The 15528-nt window shown below is 43.8% G+C and overlaps 1 protein-coding gene and 1 pseudogene across 4 annotated transcripts in view; both read left to right on the forward strand.

Moving 5' to 3' along the window:
• Positions 1 to 9690: 9690 nt before the first annotated feature.
• LOC107527383 (small ribosomal subunit protein eS26 pseudogene) lies at positions 9691 to 9975 on the forward strand (annotated as a pseudogene).
• A 4836-nt stretch (positions 9976 to 14811) lies between these two features.
• The window catches only part of SIDT1 (SID1 transmembrane family member 1), a 71243-nt gene continuing 70526 nt past the window's right edge, over positions 14812 to 15528 (forward strand). For all 4 annotated transcript variants that reach the window (XM_016200144.2, XM_087817869.1, XM_087817870.1 and 1 more), the window contains exon 1: positions 14812 to 15009. In XM_016200144.2, coding sequence (XP_016055630.2) covers positions 14812 to 15009 — 198 coding nt within the window. The remainder of the gene's footprint in view (positions 15010 to 15528) is intronic.

Raw genomic sequence — 15528 nt, forward strand, 5'->3', positions numbered from 1 at the left:
GGTCAGGATCCTCTACCCAGGGGCCTGGGTCCCCGGGGCTCTGAAAGACGCCACCGCCGCCGCCGCCCTGTAGCCGGGCCCTGAGGCTCGGTGGGGCTGAAGCTGCAGGAGGCCGCCCCGTCCTCACAACCTGCCTGGCCGTGTCCCGACCGCAGCTTTCCACGAGCAACAACTTCAGGCGCCAGAACCGCCCGGCCACCCGCGGGTAAATGCGGCCCGTCGCTTCCGGGATGTTGCCTAGGTTACGGGAGCCCCGCCCCCACTCCCTTGCGCATATCCGGCGAGGCCAGTGCGCAGGCGCCCCCCGCAGCCCGGCGCGGACTGTGGGTCGCAGCGTCCCGGCGTGTCCCGCTGTCGCGCCGCGGACCCTCCGCAGGGCTCCGCGCAGAGCTTTGGAGGTTGGCGCGTGGCGTTAGCCAGTTTCTTGTGAATTCTCCAAAAGATTCACATTTCACACTCACTTGCTCTCACCGCTATTTATTTATAAGTATTTATTACCGATGTGCCAGAGACTATGCTCGGTTCAGCGGGTCTGAAAACGGCCTCGGTTCCTGTCCACAGGACGCTCACAGCAGAGTCGGAAGCAGCTGTCAAGGACACAAATGTAAAAGTAAAGCTGCTGAGTGCTGAGAAGTAGGCTACTAAATAGGTACTAAGCTTCTAGGAATATTTTAACTACTCAGAAAGCTGGAAAGCAAAGGGAGCCATATATGCGAACATGTGGCAAGTGCCAAGGATGGGAAAGTCCAGGACGCTTGGAGCTCCGGGAGCAGTGGGAGCCCGGCGTGAGGGAGGCTGCGTGGGCATGTGAAGGATTTTACACAGCAGTCATCAAAAACAGTTAAGTGGCTCCAATAAGGCAACTTCCTTTAGCCCCTGGTTTTCCACTAAGACACACCCATACATGGATCAGCAAATACATATTCAGCACCCAGATGCAAAACAAAACAACAACAAAACACCTGCCTTCTAATAGCTTCCACTCTAATTAAGGAAGTTTGATGTGGATATATCCAGTGATCAATCAATATAATCATTCCCTGCATATATCCTCAACTCCTTGCCCTCTCTGAGCTGCTGTTAACACTTGGCAAAGCCACAACCTTAGCCCTCCCAGCACTGTACTTACTAAGTGCCTGCACCCTTGCATCTGAAACTGGAAAGAAAAAAACAACTGACCAAGCCTACTTTATGTATAGGGTCATTAATTTTAGTTCGGCCCTTAAAGATGCCTGAAGACTATATTACAGTTCCCTGCTCCATTGATTCTCCTAACCTCCTAAATGACAGCTCTCTACCTTTTCTCATGCCCCAAATCTCTTCCTCTGTATTCAGTCTCAGCCAGTGACCCTGCTTCCTACTTCACTGACAGCACTGAAGCAATGGGAAGAGAAGTTCCATAAGCTCCCATCACTAATTCAATCCTCCTAACAGCATCTTTACCCACAAACCTGCCTTCTAGAAGCTCAACAAAATCCAAACACAAGAAACATGAAGAACATTACATCAAGGTATATAATAATCTAGAAGGCAGCGGGAAAAGAGGGAGACCAAATATGAGATGGATTGACTCCATAAAAGAAGCCATAGGCATGAGTCTACAGGAGCTGAGCAGGGTTGCTGAAGTCAGGACATTGCGGGCATCAGGAATTGAATTCAAAAGGATTCAATTCATACTACATATGTTCTCTGACCACAGTGAAATTAAGTTAGAAATCAATAGCATAATGATTCTTGGCAAAGACCTCAAATTTTGGGGGGAAATTATACACTTCTAAATAAGCCATTAATCAAAATAGAGATCAAAACGGAAAGAAGAATATATTTTGACCTGAATGAAAATGAAATACAGTATATCAAAATGTGTGGAATGTAACTGAGAATAATACTCCAAGAGAAACTTATAGTACTAAACAGCTAATCAGAAAAGGCCTTAAGGCAATGACCTCAGTTTCTACTTTTAGAAATTAGATAAAGAAGAGCAAGTTAAATCCCAGGCAAGAAGGAAAAAAGAATTAATGAAGATTAAAGCTGAATCAATAAAATAGAAAAGAAAAAAATAATAGAGAGAAACTATAAAACTAATAGCTGAACTCTGAGAGCATTAATTAAATTGATAAACTTCTAAACAAATTGATCAGGAGAAAATTGCATATAAATTACCAATATCAGAAATAACAGGTGACAGATTCAAGAGGTACCAAAAGAATAATAAAATATTTTAAACAACTGTATGTCAATAAACTTGACAACATAGATAAAATGGACAAATTTCTTGAAAGACATAAATTACCAAACTCTCTCTCTTAAAAAAAAAAAAAAAGATAACCTGAATAGCCCTGTATCTATTAAAGAAATTAAAATTGCAGTTAAAAAACAAAAACTAGAGACCCAGATGACTTCACTGGTGAATTGTACCAAACATTTGGGGAGGAAAGATCACCAATTCTACACAAACACTTTAAAAATTGAAGGAGAGGGAATACTTCTCAACTCACCCTATGAGGCCAAAGTCACCCTGACAGATCAACCAGAGAGAGGCTTTGCCAACAAAGAAAACTACAGAGCAATAGCTCACATGAATATAGATGCAAAAATTCTTAGCAAAATTTCAACAAAATTCACCTACCAAAATACTTATGTTGAGTGGAAGAAGCCAGAGAGAGAGGAGAGAGAGATACTGTGTGAGTCCGTTTATGTAACACTCTAGAAAATGAAAACTAATATAATGACAGAAAACAGACCAGTGGTTGCTTGGGACTGGAAAGGACGCAGGGAGGAAGTGAGAGAGAGAGTTAAAGCAGGAAGGGAACTTTAGAGGGTAATGGGTACACAGGTAATGGTTTCATGGTATATATATATGACACAGGTGATACGTGTGTTTTAAATACGTGGGGTTTGTTATGTGTCAGTTATGCCTCAGGAAAGCTGTTTATTTCGCCTTCTCAGAGTGTTCAAACATGAGCTAGATATGCTCTCCAAAACGTAAATTTCCTGCTGCTTCATCTTCCCCATTCTAACTTCTAATAAGAGTATTTTTGAAGTCTTCCCTTTATTTTACTATAAATCTTTTCCACATTTCTCCTGTGTTTGAGTCTCTGCCAAATGCAAGTGTGATGGCTGAAACCCTTCTTACATAAAGCTCTGAATAAATAGTCTCTATTTATTCTCATGTTAGTCGTTTTAGTTGCCACAACTACTTATATTTTTATGACATTGATTTTTTTAATATTGGGAAGATTTGCCTTGAGTACTACTATGAGATGAATCATTCTTTTTGTATTTTCTGATTTTTAAAATGTAAAAATACCTAAACTTGGATATAAATCATATGGATCTCTGGTCAGTTGTAAGAAACAAAAAATAGGGAATCTGCCAGTCATGACCAAATCATGACCATTCTGGGCTGATTTTTGCAGAGATTATGGTTTGGCTTCCTGGACTGATTGCTGCAGAGACTGTGGGTCAAGTTCTTTTCTTATATATGGTCTGGCCATTGTCTATTTGAATATTCAGTCTCTCAGTCCCTCCTTTTGGTCATTTTCTCAATTACAAGAATTTTATCAATTCAAGGAAAGCTAGAGATCCACATCTTCACCATTTGGGATTATCCAGTTGTCTCCATAGTCAACTGTAGTGTGAGATCTTCTTGACCTTTTTATTGTTGCATTTTCATGACAATCATACGACAAGAGAACAGGTGCACAAAAACACTTAAGATTCTGGATAGAATGCAATGGACAACATCATGGCCATTATAATGAAAACAATAACAACTAATAGTCCCTATAAGATGCTTCAGAATCAGGAACCCCAATTGCCCAACCCAAGCCAAGAGAATAAATTCATAGGTCATGGAGATCAAATTTAGAGAGTCCAGTAGCCTTATCCTTGAGACACCGTGCAGCTTATTTTACGCCTGTTTAATTAATCCAAGAAGTACTGGCCGTGGCACAGACACCGCCATGACTAGCAAACAAGAAAGGAAGAGCGATGTAATCGTCTACCACTGCCCAGGGCAATGAGTTAAGACTCATCTGTATTCCACCTAGAGCTGAGGGGGTATCATTAATAACTCCTGCCAAATTTAATGATACATTCCTTACAGCCTTTTCTATTTGTATAATTTTCACTATTGGGAAGACTGCTGTGATTATTAGAATAAACAGAGTCAGTAATTCCTCCAGGTAGAGCGCCTGAACAATCAAGGGTGGCCTCCTTTCGAAGCTTGTGTCTCAGTCAGAAAGTCCATCCTTGCTGGCTTATAGAATTAGAGTCGCTAGGTATAAACAAGTCTTGGAAGACTATTACTGAAATGCATGAAGTGTTAGTCTGAGGGAAACAAGACCATGTGTCATGGCTGCAAGGGAAGTAGTAACCTATAGGGGCACATAGAGATCCACTAAACAGATGATCACAACATGAAGTCAGCACCAAAGCCTTACATAGTTGGATCTCTATTAGTCTGTTCCAGGTGGCGACGATTTGGCCCTTCACCTACAAAGTTTGTTGAATTCAAGTTTAGAATTATCTGGGGTCTGATAAATAGACCGTAATAATTTTTTTCTGGGCGAAGGAAAATGAACAAAATCATAGGTTAATGTGTTTAAGGTCATTTGTCCATGTAGGTTCAAGTGGAACCACCATTGGTTGTAATTCTCTGTGACTTAAATTGATGAGACTGGAATAGTCTAGAGATTTATATAATGAAGGTCCAATGATGGGTGACACAGCCAATAGTAAGATTGAGAGTAGAGGCTACTATTCGGGATAACCTGTGAATGGTGTAAGAATGAGCATGTTCTGATCTAACATCTATAATAAAGAGGTGGAGGGGAGAAAAATAAGCCCTTTTGGGTGGAAAACACTAGTGGTCTGTAGTCAATGAGAAGGATAATGATTATCAATAAGCAGGTCAAAAACAAAACAGAAATCTGACAGGGGTCTTGGCCTAAAGTCTTACGTGGGAGCGGCCCATTATCTGAGGTCTTGGGTCACTGGCTACTTCCAAAGGTAGGCTGCTTCTAGAGGATCTCCGAGAATCCTCAGCTTGAAGTACCATATCGGAGTAGCCTTCCAGTCGTACACAATCCGGAGTTGTTTCTTCAGTTGTGAAATATGAAATCAAAGATTGACTTTCTGAAGTTTCACTAATGTATTTCTTGTTAATTGTACCTGATAAGGTACCTTCCAGTGAGTTTAAAGAGTATTTTTTTTATCCAACATCTCTTCCAACAGATGAAATTTCCTGGTTGATGATTATGAAGCGCCTATTTAAGAAGTGTTTTGGGGAAGCTGACCTGAACTTGTTCATGATGGGACTGGGTATAGTACATGACTCCCTTGCAATATTTTGCCACACCTGCATGCAGCAAAAGAGAGTCTAATATCAGGGGTAAATTTTCTAAATGTATGGGTCTTCCTGTTAACAGTTCCTAAGGCTATAGCCAATGTGTCTCTGAGACAAAGCATCAAATTGCCATGCGGGCTAGAGCGAGCGCCTCTAGCCACTGGAGTTCAAGGATTTCTGGAAGTTTTGTTTTGTTTTGTTGTTTTTTAAATCCTCACCCAAGGATATTTTTGCCATTGCTTTTCAGGGAGAGTGGAGGGTGGTGAGAGGGAGAGAGAGAAACATCAATGTGAAAGAGACACATCGATTGGTTACATCCTGCATGTGCCCGACCGGGGCCAGGGATCGAACCTACAACCAAGGTATGTGCCCTTGACCAGAATGGAACCTGGTCCACAGGCCAGAGTGCTAACCACTCAACCAAACCAACTAGGGCAATTCCTAAAAGTTTTTATAATTTTAGTTAAGAAAGCCGTTAGTTACTTTGATCTTTCTAGAAGTTTGTGGGTGAGAAGGGAAGCATCACCCACAAGTTTTTGAGAAGTGATAGTGTTTTACAAAGTTCTATTTTGGTAGTTCTTGTAAATTGTGTGCCTTAGTCAATTGATGTAAAAGTTGGTATACCCCAGGTTGGAAACACAACATCAAGCAGTTTTTTTAGAGACTGAAAAGAATTTTCAGCAAAGAAGATTTTCAGCAAAGAAGTACTTTAACCCATCCTGAAAATAAACACAACCCACAGAGAGTGGGAGCTGGATAAATCCACCTGAAGGCCTGGCCAGGCGGCTCAGGTGGTTGGAGGGTTGTCTCGTACAACAAAAGGTTATGGGTTCCATTCCCAGTCAGGGAACATACTTAGGTTGCAGGTTCGATCCTCGGTTGGGGCACATATGGGAGGCAACTGATCAATGTTTCTCTCACATCAATGTTCCTTTTTTTTTCTCTCTCTAAAACATATCCTCAGGTGAGGATTTTTGAAAAATCTACCTGAAGGTGTCCAAAGGGTCCTTGAGGCTTTTGTTCCTGTCCATGCCTCATCTTTAGTTTTTCCAGGATTATGTTGTTCAAAAGTAATACATGACCCCAAAATAATCTCAGCTGTATTTTTAAAGTTTCCCCACCAATGTTGATTTAAGCTGGTAAGCAATTTGTCTTTCAAGTTCCATATGATTTCACTCATATGTGGAATCTAATGAACAAAATAAACAAACAAAATAGAAACAGACTCATCGAGAACAGACTGACAGCTGTCAGAGGGGAGGGGAGTCGTGGGGCTGGGTGATTGGTGAAGGGATTAAGCAAAAACAAAACCACAAAAACCTCAGACAGACAACAGCATGGTGATTACCAGAGGGGAAAGAGGGTGGGGGAGCTAGAAGAGGGCACAAGGGGGATAAATGATGATGGAAGAAGACAACTCGGGGTGGTGAGCACACTACAATATACAGCTGATGTATTATAGAATTGTACACCTGAAACCTATGTAATTTTATTAACCAATGTCACCCCCAATGAATTCAATTAAAAAATAAAGAAATTAAACTGTCTTTACTTGCAGATGACATGATTAACTATGTAGAAAATTTGAAGGAGACTTGACCTTGGCTGGTGAGCACACAATACAATATACAGATGACATATTATAGAACTGTACACTTGAAACCCATTAACCAATGCCACCCCGATAAATTCAATAAAAGTCTTTTTAAAGGACAGTAAGCAATTTGTCTTTGCCGTGACAAGTAGTTTCGTGGAGAAATTCAGCTAACATCCACTTGAAATCATCTGGTGCCACCAAATGGCCAAGGATCACCTGAGTGAAGGATACACCACGTTTTTCCCCATTCCTCCTTCTCCAGATCAAGGGCTAAGTGTGGATATTTAATAATAGCCTCCTTGACTCAGTCCAGAGATTCATCCTCTGGACGCTGGTTAGTATCAAAACCTTGGTGGAGGCTGCTTGCTTGGCAAAACGACCTGGCACAGCATTTCCTTTAGCTTCCACATTATCTCTGTTAGCATGCGCCCCAGTCTTTATAACAGCCATCTCACTGGGAAGTAGCAGTGCATCTAAAAATTCCTGAACTTGTTGTCCGCTTTTGATGGGGGTTCCTGCAGAGGTGAGAAAACCTTTTTGTTTCCAAAGCATCATGTACTACTCCAGAGCATACCTGCGTGTTTGGTCTTTGGTCTCTGGTCTTTGGCTAGTTGACAAGCTATGGTATGGTAAATTCTACCATCTATCTGGACTGATTTTACCGTAGGTAGAGGACTATCTTTTAAAGGAGAGTTTAGGTTAGTGATAGTGTTAGTGGTAGCTTGATAATCTCCAGTTTCCATTTTGAAGTATGACCCATCAACAAACATTAGGCCAGAATTCTCAGTGGGAGTCTCTAATAAAGCTGAGCAGGTACAGAAACTTCCCTAACTGAAGTAAGATAATCGTGAGGTTTCCCCTTCTTATAGTAAGGGCAGGAGAGTAGCAGGGTACAGGGTCTTGCAGCAATTAACAGAAATGTGAGAGGGAAAGAGCAACAGAAATCCATAAGAGGTCAATCAACTGACTGAAGAGCTGTGTGTTTTCAGTCAGTAGTAAAATCTGCCTAAGGAACCATAAGGTCAAGTAGGGAGCCTAGAATAAATTCAGCAGAAGCATTGGCATGTTTTGCAGTGGCAGGATTGCCCTAAGACGAGGGGTGTCAGCCTTTGCAACTGGATTGAGGATGAGGCTACAATAGTGATGGGTTTTTGATGGTTCCCATGAAGTTGAATTAAAACCCCAAGGTTTGCCAAGAACATTCAAATAGACAAACGGGTTTTTGTTGTTGTTAGGGGATGTCTAAGGAAGCACACTATTGCAGACCTTCTTTGGATTATAGAAGGTTTGTTTAATACTTGGGCTCCCCAAAGAGAGTGGTTCTTACTGAAGACAGCCATTTCATAAAACGATATCACAATCTCAGAAAAATTTGCACCCACTTTCTGAGCTGTTCACTTAGCCCAAGACATTATCTCAATTCGTAGTTTTGCAAGGAGTCTAGGGTAAGTCTGAATAGTCTCTAGCCTGTCATGAGAGAACGTTTTCCACTCCTTAAATAGGCCATGCCTTAAATTATGGACTGTAGCCTGGCTGGGCGTGGCTCAGCGGTTGAGCGTCGACCTGGGATCCAGGTAATCAGGGTTCGATTCCCGGTCAGGGCACATGCCCAGGTTGTGGGCTTGATCAATGACTTTCTCATCATTGATGTTTCTATCTCTCTCTCTCCCTCTCCTTTCCTCTCTCTGAAATCAATAAAGATATATTTTTTTTAAAATAAATAATAAATTATGGACTGTATTTTGGCAAAATTTTAATTCACCTTTTTTGAAATTATATTTTCCTTTCCTGCTGAGGCTGAGAACAAGTAAGTGGAATCCTTTTTCCAGGCTTCTCTGAATAAAGTAGGAAATCATCTATATTTTATATAAAAGCTGAATCAATAGATAAGTGAATAGAAAAAGGTGTGGGACATTTATACTATGGAATACTACGCAGCTGTAAGGAAGAAGGATCTCGTACCCTTTGGGACAACATGGAGGGACCTGGAGAATATTATGCTAAGCGAAATAATCCAGGCAGAGAAAGACAAACATCACATGATCTCACTTATATGTGGAATCTAAAGAACAAAATAAACTTATGAACAAAATAGATCCAGTGACATAGAAGCATGGATCAGACTGAGGAATCTCAGAGGGATGGAGGGGGGCAGGTGGGTGGAGGGAGAGAGGTTAACCAAAAAACTTATATGCATATATGCACAGCCCAATGACACGAACAATGGTGTGGAGAGGGACTGGGGAGGGGGGTGGAACGGGGTGAAATGGGTCATTGGGGAGAAAAAGGGACATCTGTAACATTTTGAACAACAACAACAAAAAAAACGCCACTGGATCACAAGGGAAATTTGGACCCTTTAATTCTTGATTACAAACCTAAGAAAACAGGAGGGGCTTCAGTGAACCCTTTGGGCTTAGGTGTCCATGTAGGGTATTGTCCTCTCCAATGAGGCAAAAAGATGTTGAATTATTCTGCTGTAGGGACACTCAGAGAAAGGCAGAGCAATAATCCACTGCAGTGAAGCAGGTGGTTTGGGGAAGAACTGTTGACAGGACAGTGTTTAGTATTAGATCCTAATGGAAAGGGAGGAATAAAAATTGTATTGATGTCCCTGAGATCTTGAACAAATCAATATTCTTGTCAATTTGGTTTCTTTACTGGCAAGGCAGGAATATTATAAGGGTTAGTGTAGGTTATGAAATGGCCTTGGTATACTCTCTCTCTGGCCCTCGCTTCCAAGATGACCAAGAAAAGAAGGAGCAATTGTTGTGCCAAAAAAGGCCACAGCCATGTGCAGCCTATTCGTTGTACCAACTGCGCCCAATGTGTGCCCAAGGACAAGGCCATTAAGAAGTTTGTTATTCGAAATATAGTTGAGACCTCAGCGGTTAGGAACATTTCTGAAGCGAGTGTCTTTGATGCCTATATGCTTCCCAAGCTGTATGTGAAACTACATCACTGTGTGAGCTGTGCCATTCACAGCAAGGTAGACAGGAATCATTCTTGTGAAGCCTAGAAGGACTGAACACCCGCACCCCGATTTAGACCTGCAGGTGCTGTCCCATGACCTCCACCAAAGCCCATGTAAGGAGCGAAGTCCTTAAGGACTGAAGAAAAGTTCTCTGGAAAAAAATAAATAGAAATTGTGCTTTTTTTAAAAAAAGGCCTTGATACCAACACCATATTTTACAGATCTAGAACAAATCCTCCAAATATTTATATGGAACCAAAAGAGACCCCAAATAGCCACAGAAATCTTGAGAAAGTAGAACAAAGTTGGAGGGATAACAATACCAGATATCAAATTATACTACAAAGCCACTGTAATCAAAACAGCCTGGTACTGGCACAGAACAGGCATATAGATCAATGTAACAGAACAGAGAACCCAGAAATTGACCCAAGCCACTACACTCAATTAATATTTGACAGAGGAGGCAAGAGCATACAATGGAGCAAAGACCGTCTCTTCAATAAGCGGTGTTTGGAAAATTGGACAAGTATATGCAAAAAATGAAACTAGGCCACCAACTTACGCCATACACAAGAATAAACTCAAAATGGATAAAAGATTTAAATGTAAGTCATGAAACCATAAAAGTCTTAGAAGAAAACATAGGCAGCAAAATCTCAGACATCTTATGTAGCAGAATTTTCATAGATACATCTTGTAGCGCAAGAGAAACAAAGGAGAAAATAAACAAATGGGACTTCAAACTAAAAATCTGCACAGCAAAAGAAACCATCCTCAAAATGAAAAGAGAACCCACTATATGGAAGAACATATTTGACAATGATATATCTGGTAAGGGGTTAATTTTCAAAATATATAAAGAACTCATACGACTCAACACCAGGAAGACAAACAATCCAATTAAAAAATGGACAAAGGACCTAAATACACACTTCTCCAAAGAGGACATACAGATGGCCAAAAGACATATGAAAAAATGCTCAATGTCACTAATCATCAGAGAGATGCAAATTAAAACTACAATGAGGTATCACTTCACACCTGTCAGAATGGCTCCATCAACAAACAACAAGCGCTGGCCAGGGTGTGGAGAAAAAGGAACCCTAGTGGGAGTGCAGACTGGTGCAGCCACTATGGAAAACAGTGTGGAGTTTCCTCAAAAAATTAAAAATGGAGCTGCCATTTGACCCAGTGATCCCACTTCTAGGAATATATCCTAGGAATCCTGAAACACCAATCACAAAGAACTTATGCACCCCTATGTTCATAACAGCACAATTTACAATAGCTAAGATCTGGAAGCAGCCCAAGTGCCCATCAGTAGATGAGTGGATAAAGAAGATGCGGTACATTTACACAATGGAATACTATACAGCTATAAAAAAGAAGGCTGTCTTACCCTTTGAGAGAGCATGGAGGGACCTGGAGAATATTATGCTACGCGAAATAAGCCAGTCAGAGAAAGACAAATATCCCATGATCTCACTTATCTGCAGAATCTAATGAACAAAATAAATTGACGAACAAATTGGGTCCAGAGACATGGAAGCATGGAACAGACGAATCTCAGAGGGAAGGGGGGAGAGAGGAGTGAGAAGAGATTAGCCAAAGAACTTATAAGGTACATATGTGTAGCTCGTGGACACAGACAATAGTGCAGTGAAGGCCTGTGGTGGGGCGGGAGCTGGGTAGAGGAGGCCAATGTGGGGAAAAATGCGGGACATCTGTAATACTCTCAACAATAAAGTTAAATTTAGCCACGGTCAGTGTGGTTCAGTGGTTGGAGCATTGGCCCACACATGAAGAAATAGTCCCTCTGGTATGCATTGAATAATACAGTTCCATTTGAGAAGTAGTGGGGGGAAAGCGAAGGTATCAGAAATGCTCTGATTAGATCTTGGTGACATGGGAAGCAGGAGACCTGCTAACTTGAAGCAGGGTATTGTATGGTTTGGGGAGCATATTTGGCTTTCTCTGATTTATCTTGAGTTGAAAGTAGGGGCAAAAATTGGGGAAGTTGGCAGTCACTGATCAAGTCCTAACTGTTCTGGGCCATTTCCTCATGAGGTGAATCAAAGGTCTATTGTCATATATGGTCTCTCACAGTGGAAGCTTTGCATTGTGGATATTTTAGAGACCTGGCTGACAGATCATATTTTACTCTTTAGCTATTGAACTAGGAGTCCTACAATAATAATATTTAGTTGTGTAACATTTTAAACTAATACACTTTCCGGTGCATCCTTTCCCTCTTTTATCCTTACAGCAATCTTGTGATCCTGGGAGGTTAATTACCTAAAGTTATTCAGTGGATTTGAACTAGAATTAGGATTATATCATAGTATAGAATGATTTGTAATATAGCACTCAAATTGTCTGGTATAGATATCCTCTATAATGGCTTTAAAATAAATATTTTGGGTTCTGTGCTGTGATAATCTATTCCAATTGCTTCTAATTTCATTGTTTAAAGGTAGTGTCAGGGGGTCTCTGGCCAGAGACAGTACTGCACTCCCAGTTCTTGTCTTGCTTGTAGGAATGGTCAAGGGGTCTCTGGCCAGAGACAACCCCTGGCCAGAGACAGTACGATGCACTCTCAGTTTTTTGTGTTGCTTGCAGGAATGAATTCAAACAAGAGACAACCAATAATAGCAAAAGCAGGCTATGATTAATTTGTAGGAAAGCAATACACTCAGATGGAACCTGAGCAGGCAACTCGGCCAATATTTGGGAGTTCGGAGGATTTATACCCCTACTCTGGAACACCCCTAGGCAAAGAGCAAGTCACCCCTTCCTTCTCTCAAAAAAGAAGGTATCTTTAAGTTATGAGGTTCCTTAACCTATGTGTTATGTCACCAGTTAGACCACATCCTGGAGGGGCTCTGAATCTTTCCGTTCACATAGGAGCCTTCCACCTCCACGGTCTATTTTCAGTTTGTCACGTCTGGCATTTATTTCCTCCAAAGCCCAGCTGCCTCTCCCAGCCTTGAGGGTCACAGCTCTCTTCAAATATCTACTGAGGCTGTTATGTGGAAGAAGGATTAGCTTTATTCCTATGGCTCCAGTGGGCAGAACTCATGCCTGTAAGTGAAAGAGAGGCACATTTCAATTAGAATGTGACAATTTCTTTCTAATGAGACATTTGTTCCCAAAAGAAGGGGTCGCCTTGTGAAAGAGCCCGTTGCTCATCTCTCCTAGTGTTGAGTAAGACTCCAGCATACTGCCACTCAAGTGAGTGCTTGAACTGGCCAGGCCAGCTGACCTTGAAGGGCGTCGTAGACTTCAAGTTTATGACATTTTGTTAAATTCTAAAAGGAGACATAGACATTTTAAATACAGCACTTTGAAATTATTCAAATTCTGAATGAAGTTACAATGTTATGTTTTTTAAAATCAGTGAGCTCTATTTTAACCTTTACCACTCGACTCTTCATTGAATTAGTGATTTTTGTCTTTATGCCACATATTTTCAAGAACATTTTTTAAAAAGTAAAAATTATCCTAATAAGAAGTTGTCGAACTCCATGTTCCATCAGCATTGTTTTCTGACTGTGCAGTTATAAAACTTTATACCAGATGTATTGCACTAATTTTTGAAGTTTTAATAAATTGTAGGAATCCAACGAAGTAAAAAAAAAAAAAAACACCAAAAACCAAAAAAACAAACAACAAAAAAATCCTGCCTTTGAATGGTAAGTGCTAGGATTTTAACCTCTAATCTTCACTGTTTGAAAAAGACCTATTTCTTCTCGGTGGCTTTTTAAATATTCCTTCAGGTTGGGCGCAACTATAACTTTTCTAGTTTACAAATAACTTAAAACTGAAATAAAACAGAGAGTTCTCTTCCACACCTGAACTCTGACTGTTCCATGTTCTCCAAGGATTTTCAAGCGATGCTCTTTTCACCACGCCCTTTACCTGGCTTTGTAACTGCTTCCATGGAATCCCCTATTTTTTGCCAGAAAAGCATTCTTTTCATGGTAGGCTGGGTTTCTCTCTTTTGGGGGGGGGGGGAATAAATAAATAAATACAGAATCCTAGGGAATCTTTCAGAACCCGATAAGTCGTTCCCGGGTGTAAAAACAGCCCAGGGACTGGGCGAAAAGACGTGCCTCCCGCACGAACCCGGCACTCCCGCCCCTTAGACGACTTCCGGACCGGCTGCGGCGGTGTCGAAATCGGCCGCTTACCCAGACCTATTTATTTTTTTTAATGACTGTACATATTTGCATACACAGATGGTTAGAGAGAGAGGTGAGGAGGAGAGGCTGTCCCTGGAGAACGGGAGGTGGCGCGGAGGCAGGGCGGGCGCCCGGACGGGGACGCGCGGCCCGCAGCCGCCCGCGGGGGGAGCGCCGCAGGTAGCCGGCTGCGGGCGGCCCGCGCGCCCTCTCCGGGCTGGGCTCCGCCGCTTTCTGTTTCCTCTCTTGCAGCCGGGGTGCACGTTTATTGGAAACGGATTGAGTTTCCTGCTCAATGGCTCGTCAGGTAGACTCTTCGAGACTAGTGGGTATTTCTTTTTAATGTCTCCAACGCCTTTTTTTTTTTTTTTTTGAGGCTGAAGGGGAAGCGCTCTGGCTAGGTGAGGGGGAGCTTCTGAGAAATGAGACGGGGAGGGGGAAGGAAACGGACTTAGAAGCCCGAGAGCGAAGCTGCAGCTCCGGGCCGCCGCACCCCCGGCTCCCCTGGCCCCCGCCCGCGACCTCCCAGGGAGACCCTCCGGCGCCGCAGCAGTGTTTGATCGACCTTTCGGAAACCGGTCACGCTCGGGGCTCTGGCCCGCGGGGCTTGCCCGGCATCGCCCGCCCCGCGCTGAAGCCCGCGCCCGCCCGCCCGCCCGCGGGGGGCTTCGGAAGCGCCGGCTGCGCGCCCGGCCGCGCGCCCACCATGCGCGGCGGCCCGCGGCTCGCGCTGCTCTGCGCGCTGCCCTGGCTCCTGCGGGCGGCGGCCCCCCGCAGCCCCGCGCAGCCCCCCGACCCCCAGCACCCTGCCAGGGACGCCGATTTCGATCGCGTCTACAGCGGGGTGGTGGACGTGGGCACCGAGGACATCTACTCCTTCACCTACACCAGCCAGCCCGGCCAGGTAAGACACGCGCTCGCCCCCTCGGCTCCCGGGAACTTGCCGGGTCTCCGGGCCCCGCGGCGGCTTTGGGTCGTTTGGCGGTCGGCCTCGGGAGACCTCAGGCGCCGGGGGCCCCTGGCTCCGCTTCTGGTTGCGAGCGATCCCCGCGCAGCCCGAGCGCCGCGTCGTCCGCAGCCCGTCTTGGGAAGCGCTCCGACTCCATCCCGCGCCTCCCCGCGCCCGGCTGCCGGCCTTTCTGGGCTTTCCCGAGGCGCTGGCTCCCCGCGCGGTCTGCGCGTCCTGGCCACCTCCTGGGCCTCTGTCGAGGAAAGTCGTGATTTCTAGGGTCACGGAGGGCAAGGACCGCAACTCTGTTGCTAACCCGCTGCGGGGAAGGACACATTTCGTTGGGACCCGGCGGAGCCTCCAGCGCCGCAGCGCGCCGGGAGGGGGGCGCGGCGGGGGAGCGGACGCGGGAAGGTGTGCGGGCGCCGCGGGCTGCGGGTCCTCCGCGTTCACAGCCGCTTCCTGCGTGTCTGT

The sequence above is a fragment of the Miniopterus natalensis genome, chromosome 6 (assembly GCF_054644295.1).
Source record: "Miniopterus natalensis isolate mMinNat1 chromosome 6, mMinNat1.hap1, whole genome shotgun sequence".
NCBI classification, from domain to species: Eukaryota; Metazoa; Chordata; class Mammalia; order Chiroptera; family Miniopteridae; genus Miniopterus; species Miniopterus natalensis.